The sequence below is a fragment of the Ipomoea nil genome, unplaced genomic scaffold (assembly GCF_001879475.1).
Source record: "Ipomoea nil cultivar Tokyo-kokei standard unplaced genomic scaffold, Asagao_1.1 scaffold2387, whole genome shotgun sequence".
Taxonomy (NCBI): domain Eukaryota; kingdom Viridiplantae; phylum Streptophyta; class Magnoliopsida; order Solanales; family Convolvulaceae; genus Ipomoea; species Ipomoea nil.
This window is the reverse complement of record NW_017618815.1, coordinates 1,227,681-1,237,290: the sequence shown is the minus strand read 5'-3', so window position 1 is coordinate 1,237,290 and position 9,610 is coordinate 1,227,681. Positions and strand designations below refer to the sequence as shown.

The 9,610-nt window shown below is 36.6% G+C and overlaps 1 protein-coding gene across 1 annotated transcript; it reads left to right on the top strand.

Annotated features, from left to right (window-relative positions):
- Positions 1-1,003: 1,003 nt before the first annotated feature.
- Positions 1,004-2,356, top strand: LOC109152144. The gene is made up of 2 exons (XM_019299718.1): positions 1,004-1,806; positions 1,927-2,356. The coding sequence occupies exons 1-2, from the start codon at positions 1,004-1,006 to the stop codon at positions 2,354-2,356; spliced, it is 1,233 nt and encodes a 410-aa protein (XP_019155263.1).
- Positions 2,357-9,610: the final 7,254 nt, after the last annotated feature.

The following is a 9,610-nucleotide window of genomic DNA, read 5'->3' as shown; positions in this document are numbered from 1 at the left end:
CTCATGCACCTTAAGCACAAAACTCACGCAACTTAAGTTTCAACACTACTCACATTAAACACAAAACCCATGCACCTTAAGCACAAAGCTCACGCACCTTAAGCACAAGACTCATGCACTTTATATACAAAACTCACACACCTTACCTGTAACACCCCGTGTTACGTCCTTTAATTCCAGATTAATTATTTAATTAATTTCGTTAAAGAATAGTTAAAAAGGATTTAATCTGTATTAGTTTGTATCATATAGTGCAGAAAAATGAATTGACACTAATCAATTCAACTCAATATATAGCATACTTCACTATACTAGCCTGGTGCTAAATGTACTACTCCCTGCTTCTGTCTCATTTTACTGTCTTACTTTCCTTTTTAATTCGTCCCAAAATTTTGTCTTCTTTTCAAAATTATATTGAACATCACCATCATTCTACTTTTCCCAATTTACCCTTATAAGTTTTGACTACTTTGTTACTTTTATTTCAAGTGAGGCATTGATTTTTTTGCATTCAATTGATTTTAGCACCTCACCTGTTTTGTAGGACCTTTCATACTTTTTTACTCTCTAGTTTTTCTTTCCTTGTTTTCTCAACCTAGTCATCGTGAAGAATGGAGCAATGGTGACACCAGAACACAACAGAGTTGAAAAATCGGCCATAGAAGAAGATGAAGAAAACGGCGTTCTTGCCACTCCCGACTTCCAATCCAATGAAAAAAATGAAACAGTGGGGGTCATTGTCGGTCGATTCCTGTCCGAACGCTATTAGAGAATAAAGTTGATGCAGAAGATGAAGGAGGAAGATAGTTTAGGGGTGTTATTGTCCTTTCCTTCATTAGTTTGTTATAACTGTTTTTGCCACCACATCTTTCCCTTCATCACCTTTATATTCTCATTGTATCCTTTAGTTTTGAGTAATGAGAATAGTTTCAGTTCGAATGCATATTCTTTGTTCTTTCCTTCACTAACTCTCTCTGTCGCGCTTCATCATGGTATCAGAGCCATGACGAGGTATAACTATGCCGTCGTGGTGTCTGGCACCAGCGAATCGAGTCAGAGAACACATCCGACAGCGCCTGTCAATCACTCACCTGTTCAGACATCGCCAATGATCAATCTGCAGAGGAATTTAACTCTGCAGAGGAGTAGCAACTCGGAAGACATAGAGAATCCTCTCTTCCTTAATAGCAATGAAAATCCTAACACCATCCTTGTTAGTCCTCCACTAACAGGCAACGCCAACTATGGAACATGGAGCATCTCGATGCGTGTTTCCTTGGAAGTGAAAAACAAATGGAGTGTTGTGGACGGAAGTGTCACCTCACCAGATAGAACACAAGCTCAATATGCTGCGTGGAGGCGATGCAATCTTATGATCTGTTCGTGGATATTCAAATATTCCCATCCTTCCATTGCGCAGAGTATAATGTATATGAATAAAGCCAAGGAAGTGTGGAACGATTTGAAAAAGAGGTTTTCGCAGTGTGATCCACATCGGATCTCCTCCTTACAAAGTGAAATATATGCGTTGAAACAGGGAAACCTATCGGTGTATGACTACTACACAAAGTGCCGGACACTCTGGGAGCATATGAACGAGCTGAGGCCCATGCTGATTTGTAGATGCGATCCTCGATGCTCATGCAATCTTCTTGACAAAATCAGAAGTGAACGTGAGATAGATCAAATAATAAGATTCCTTCAAGGATTAAATGAAGAATATAACTCTCTGAAATCAGGTGTGTTAGTTCTCGATCCATTACCAAACATGCATAAAGTTTTTGTCATGGCTGAGAAATTTGAAAGGCAACTGAATATTGTGTATCTGAATCTGAACGGAATAGAGTTCAACCATGCTAATGCCATCCAAACTAGTTAAACCACTACAAATGATAAGGTTGCTGCTGTTAACTATTACAATAGCAGGAAGAACTTCAACGCCAATGGTGGAAACAAAGCTACAAAATGCACATTTTGTGGCATGACTGGACATACTGTAGAGAAATACTACAAAAAGCATGGTTATCCACCCGACTGGGTGCCAGGTTATAAATCTAAAGGAAAACAACAAGCAGTACATGTTGATATTTGGGGTCCATTCTTAGTTCAATCTTTTGGAGGGGAACGCTACTTTCTGACTATAGTGGATGATCACTCAAGATATATATGGCTTCACTTAATGAGAAACACATTTGAAACTCAAGTTCTGATCAGGCAGTTTTTAAAGTTTGTTCACACTCAATTTGGATTGCCTATTAAGACTATCAGCAGTGATAATGGTTTGGAATTCAACATGGTAGAATTTTTTGCTGAAAATGGTATAGTCCATCAAAAGTCTTGTGTGAACACACCATAGCAAAACGCAGTGGTTGAACGCAAACACCAACATGTGTTAAACGCAGCCAGAGCTCTACGTTTTCAGGCCAATCTCTCACTGGAATTCTGGGGTCGGTGTGTATTGCATGCTGCATTTCTCATCAATCGTCTCCCATCACCGGTCACCAAGTGGTTGAGTCCTTATCAAAGGTTATATGGGAAGGATCCAAACCTTAATAGCCTTAGAGTTTATTGGAGTACCTACAAATGTCAAAGGGTTATTTGTTGTATGATGTGCATGATAAATTAATGTTTATCTCACAAGACGTAGTGTTCTATGAGAAGGAACATCATACAACTGAGCTTGTTCATCCACTTCTTGGTCCTTCCTTGACTATCATTCTGTTGGGTTGAACTTCCCTCCTATGTGGTAAATAGCCCATGTTTAGACCAAGCCTTTTTGTATCCACTATTCTTTGTTAGACATCCTCTCATCTTGAGCCCTAATTATTATTATTATTATTATTATTATTATTATTATTATTATTATTATTATTATTATTATTATTATTATGTATAATATATAATTAGGGAATGTTTATGGAGATTAGGTGAGGACGGCAGCAAGCATTAGAAATTTGGAAATTTTGTTTGCCAAATTGTGATTAGAGATTATGGTGGCAGCATCTTTGCTAAATTGTGAAAGGTGGAACATTCCATATTTCTTGATTTGATAAAGTTGTGGAAAGGAAATAATTTTCCTTTCTTAGTACATCTACAATTATATATATGCATTAGAGATGGATGGAATGACTTGGCCACCGAGGCCCACGGTAGAGAGGCAGTAAGCATGGGTGAAACAATTGCTCTTTCTCCACCATTTTTCTTCGGCGTACGCAGGTAGTAGTGAAGATTATTTTGCCTAGTTTTTGTGGTGGGTTTGCCATGTTCTTGGGTGGTATCTTCATCAAATCTTTTTAAGAGGTCAGCTTGTTTGTTCTAGGCATCTTTTTGGGTATTCTCGTAATAATTGTATTCTTTTCACCTTGCTTATGGTGGTTGAATATTTTAAGTACGAGTTAGTATTCATTTTAGGCACGTGGAACATAATAGAAGTCTTTGGCCTAGAGTTGTTGTATTTGATGATTTTTGGATTTTTGGCTCATGTGGTAGCCTGAAACTTTGTACCCAAGATTTGTTATAGTGGAATATTTGGTTGTGGTTGTCTCGTGGTTTTTCCCAGATTTGGGATTTTCTACGTAAATCGTGTGTCTCTTGTGTTGACATTTATTTTGGGCTATTGTGTATTGTCTCGTATTTGTACACCGTGTTGGGTCTGTGATTTTCATTGTCACAGAAAGTGGGATTTTTCCCAACACATTCCTACATCTAACTGTGAAGATTTTAGCTTTGAGGGGTTTATTAGCAGTCCACTCTAGACACCCACTACGCCTTTGAATGTTGGCAGTCCATCCCATACAACTATTAAGCCTCTGCTACTAGCAGTCCTTCAATTACTGGACGTACAAATACTAATGATTCTCCGTTACCAAACTCTATGCATAATGAAGTTGGCAGCACTGATGAAGGCAACATAAGTATCCCTCAGTTTGATCCTCCTATACAACCTCGAAGGTCAAACAGAGAACGCAAAAACCGAGCAGGTTGCAGGACTACTACTGTGACGCAACTGTGAAAAATAGAACCTCACCTCACTCTCTCTTAAAGGTAGTGTCCTATGATGGTCTTGAGATCCCACGTAAAAAATTTTCTATGGAAGTTACTTCCATCAATGAACCAAGAACATACAACCAAGCCATTATATATGACTGCTAGAAAAAGGTCATGGATGCAGAAATTGATGCCTTCCAGAAGAATCAAACTTGGGAACTAACCAAGCTCCCTCCTGGTAAAACCCCTATAGGGTGCAAATGGATCTACAAAGTTAAGATAAAAGCATATGGAACTTTGGAAAGACACAAGGCAAGGCTTGTAGCGAAGGGTTACACACAACAACTCGGAATAGACTACCTTGAGCATTTTCTCCGGTGACAAGGATAACCACTATTCGTACGTTCTTTGGTGTGGTTGTTTTTAGAGCTTGGCACATTCACCAAATGGATATAAAAAATGCGTTCTTACACGGGGACCTAAATGAGGAAGTGTACATGGTATTTCTACCCGAATTTCAGAGTGAAAAACCAAACCAAGTTTGCAGATTATTGAGATCTTTGTATGGTCTCAAACAAGCAAGCTAACAATGGAATGCAAAATGAAGTGCTTCATTGCTTCACATTGGCTTCAAAAAATCAAAGCCTGGTCCTTATTTGTTCACTAGAGGAACCAACACCAACCTCATTGCTTTGCTTGTATATGTCGATGACATACTAGTTGCCAGCGCTAGAATGGACTTAATTCAAGAGCTAAAATTACTTATGGACAGTGCCTTCAAAATCAAAGATCTATAATCTTTAGGCTACTTCCTAGGAATTGAAGCAAAAGCGTCAGCAAAAGGTTTGAATATATGCCAACGTAAATATGCCTTGGATATACTGGAGGAAGCCGGATTTCTTGGGTGTAAACCTTCAAATACGCCAATGGTGCAAGGTTTAAAATTGACTCATGATGATTGTAAACCCCTTGACGATGCCAGCAGTTACAAGAGGTTGGTAGGCAGATTACTATATCTCACAACTACAAGACCTGACATTGCTTATGCCATTCAACAACTAAGTCAGTTTGTCGATGCTCCCACAAACAAACATCTATCTGTTGCACATCGTGTGTTGAGGTATATCAAAAGTTCACCCGGTCAAGTCCTTTTCTATCCCACCAACATGGATATGCAACTCAAATTATTATCATATTCAAACTGGACTACATGCTTTGAGACCCGCAAATCCATCACCAGTTATTGTGTGTGTCTAGGACCTGCATTGATTTCATGGAGGTCTAAAAAGCAGGCCACTGTGTCTAGATAGTCTTCTGAGGCCGAATATCGTGTGTTGGCTATAACTGTTTGTGAGGTTCAATGGCTTACATATTTACTCCAAGACTTACAGGTTGAGACAACCAGATCGGGAACTGTGTTCTGTGATAACAAGTCCGCAGTAACCATTGCTGAGAACCATGTATTCCACGAACGTACCAAACATATTGACATTGACTGCATATTATCCAAGAAAAGCTAATCCATTGTTTGATTAAACTTCTATATGTTTCCTCCTCAAATCAAGTGGCTGACGGGTTCACCAAGCTTCTCTCGGTCTCTCAGTTCCAGTATTTTATTTATAAGTTGGGCATCCAAGATTTGCATGCTCCAGCTTACGGGGGCTATTGGAGAATAAAGTTGACACAAAAGATGAAGAGGAAGATAGTTTAGGGGTGTTATTGTCATTTCCTACATTAATTTGTTATAACCGTTTTTGCTGCCACATCTTTCCCTTCATCACCTTTATATTCTCATTGAGTAATGAAAATAGTTTCAGTTCCAACACATACTACTCTTTGTTCTTTCATTCACTAACTCTCTCTCTCCCGCGCTTGATCAAACACCCAATCAACTTCAAAGTAATGCGGAATGTGCTTGCAGCGGTGTTGTGTCCAGTGCTAGGGGTATGTATTTTTTAGCTTCATTCTAATTGATTTCTTTTCGAATTTCCACTGAAGTCGAAGCAAAGAGGGTCATTGAAGAAGGCTCGTGGTCCTTTAACAACCAATCTTTGATCTTAAAGTCTTTGGAGGCCGGAAAATTACCGGCAGACGTCCCTCTAGACTCCATTGAATGATTGAGATGTGGGTTCAGGTCTTCAATATCCCCTATGGCTATGCTTCAGGCAAGGTTATGGAACATATTGGCAATTTTCTGGGTTCTTTTGTGAAATCTGATTCAAGAAATTTCAATGCATCTCGGAAATCTTTCTACAGAATTCGGGTTATTCTAGATCAAGAAACCTATTAAGCATAAGTTGAAATTTTAACATGAGAGATAAGACTTGGGTCTTGGTCAATTTCAAATACAAAAAGACTGCATGCATTCTGTTTCTATTGTGCGAATGTGCCTCATCGGACAAATTCCGCCGGAGAATTTCAAGTATGGTCCGGAACTCAGGGCTACCGAATCGAAACTGACAATGGTTGGTGCAAAATGGCTTTTAGCTAATGGTGAATTAAAGAAAGAAGTTGACGAAGATGATGGGAGTCAGGAAGGAAATCTTGAGCTTAAAAAAGAATTTTACATTAAAAAATAGAATTGAAAATTTGATTGAATGATGTATAGTCCATTTGAGTGATTGTAAAATATTAAGAAACAATGTTTGGTTTTCTTAATCAAACATTATAATTTAATTTAATTTAATATAATTGTCAAAGGTTTGATATTAAATTTTAAATTTTTAAATATTTTGATATATTTACAATATTAATCTGTTAAATGCTATGGATATTTATCTGTTAATTTCTCTGTTGCAAAGTGATGTAAAAATGGTGGTGCGTATTTAAATGTTTGAAAGTGAAGGATCGAGCACATTAGGACACATTTGGTTGGGCTCATGTATATATGTTATGACTTATGACCTCGGTTTGAGCAATTTAGTCAATTACAAATGTTTTTGTAAATTTAAAATTAGCGTCAATACATGAATAAAAATATTTACACTGAACAAGTAAAAGTGAGATAAACCGTTGAATTGGGAGAAAAGAAAATTAAAATAATTCCATGTTCTACAAGTTTAAATTAAAGTCATTCACTACGTAATTAAATAAAATATTCACTTTTCAAATGAAGAACAATGAGATGAAATGCCTACTTGAAGATCAATATAATATTGTGTTTTTTTACCTTTGAAAAAATTCATGTCTCATATTTTCTCTCTTTCCTATATATCTAATTATGTATGTATGTGAGTTAGATTGAGCATTTCTATTTAATGACTATTGGCACTAATAAGAAGAAAATGAAGAAGCAACTAAAATTAAAAAAACTAATGCGGAGAGGCCAGTGCTGCTTAATTAATTAGCTTGATCCTGAGAGATCCTTTTGAACTATTTGTTGAAACCGGTGGTGTTAGATTATCTTAAAGAATATTAAATTACTGTGAATGTTAGATTAAAGATCTCAAGTGGTGCCAACGGCACAAACCTTTAAATCACTAGAAATAAAGTGAGCCAACAATGACATATGTGAAAGAGCTCGCTTGCTATTTCAAATATATTGAGTTTAGAATAGGAAATAACGAATTCACACTATGATTTCACAATTCAATCATGAGAAGACAAGCAAACTTGTAATGATTCAAAAACAATGTTTGAACCAAACTCAACGTTTCTAATAAAGATTATCTATGACATGCAAGCTAACTAAACATTAGAATGTGAAAGCATTTAATATTTTAACCTTACAATGATAATCATTATGTAAAACTTCTCCTAATCTAAACCTCCCTAATTGGCCTAATCATTATGCTTCAAAATGCTTTGTCGTCTCACATACTCAAAATTGATAACCCAACTCATGATAAGGTTGGTCGGTTCACCTTTCCATCAAATAAAAAAATACAAATAAATAAATAAATAAATAAATAAATATATATATATATATATATATATATATATATATATATATATATATATATATATATAATTAAGTTCTGGTGCGGTTAGGGTGTACAGGTGCGGTTGTGTGGTTTAATTTGAGCCATTTATCTCGCTTAAATCAACGTCCAAGATTGTCAAAATTTATAAAAAAAAAAAAACGCGGTGGCAATTTTGTAATTTTTGCATCTAGGTAAAAATTAAGGTGAGCGGATCTATGATTAATGTGCGTGAATTTTGTATATAAGATGCGTGAGGTTTGTGCGTAAGGTGCGTGAGTTTTGTGCTTAATGTGCGTGGGGTTGTGCTTAACGTGAGTAGTTGTTAAAACTTAAAGTGTGGACTTTTGTGCTTAAGTGCGTGAGATTTGTTCTTAATGTGAGTGGAGTTTGTGCTTAATGTGCTTAGGGTTTGTGCTTAATGTGTGTGACAGTGTGAGGTTAGTGATTAATGTCCATAGTTGTTGAAACTTAAGGTCTGTGAGTTAATACTTAAAGTGCGTGTGGTTTGTGCTTAATGTGCGTGAGGTTGTGCTTAATGTGCATGGGTTTTGTACTTAATGTGCGTGAGTTTGTGTTTAATGTCAGTAGTTGTTGAAACTTAAAGTCTGTGAGTTAATATTTAAAGTGCGTGGGTTTTGTGCTTGATGTGCGTGATGTTGGTGCTTAATGTGTGTGAGTTTTGTACTTAATGTGCGTGAGTTTGTGCTTAAGATCTAATACTTAAGGTGCGTGTTTCTATCACTTAAGGTGTGCCATTTTTAGCTTATGCTTCTTTCTTCCCGAACGCGTTTTTTTTTTTTTTTTTAATTTTCATTGATTTGAGCTGTTGATCTAAATTTGATCAACGGCTCAGATCTAACCGCACAACCGCACGGGAAGCTTTACCCGCACCTGAACCCTTCCCTATATATATATATATATATATATATATATATATATATATATATATATATATTGTTCAACTAGCTGACCGCTCACAATCAAGAGAACAAAAGCCTGAGCATATGAAAGTGAAACTGGGAGCTTCTCTTCGAAATATAAGTGTGCAATTAAGTATTGTGACACAATCCATAATCTGCAGATCGAATGCATGACATTATTTGTGTATTTAATTTTTTGTTATAAAAGAAAACAAATCTTAAATGCTTTAATACATAAAATATTTACACTGAAGAAGTAAAAATGAGATAAACCGTTCAATTGGGAGAAAAAAATTCAAATAATTCTATGTTCTGCAAGGCTACAACTTTAAAGTCATTCACTTACTTACAACTGCTCCACCCCATCTGTCTTATTTTTCAATAGAATTAATTCCAACAATGGTCCTCTGACTATTGTAATTTTCCAAAATTAGTCCTCGTCTTTTAATTTGAACGAAATAAACTTTTGATTATTAGATTTGTTCCAGCAATAGTTCTTCTCTGTTAAGCATCAGTTTGGTTGGCGTTAAGTTGAGGGGTACAAGGGCCATTTCTTCTTGTTGCATTACGTATCAGCACAGCGCTACCCTTTGAATCACCTCCATGAACCTGTAAATACTAAAGTCAAATGTGGAAATGGGCAGAACCTTTTGTCTGATGAGGTTAGGAGCATGAGCAAACACTTGGTCTGAAGAGCATGAACACTTGTTCTGAAGAGCAAGATGCTCATCTCTGAAGAGCAAGGTGTTCATCTCTTAAGAGCACGGTGCTCATCTCTTA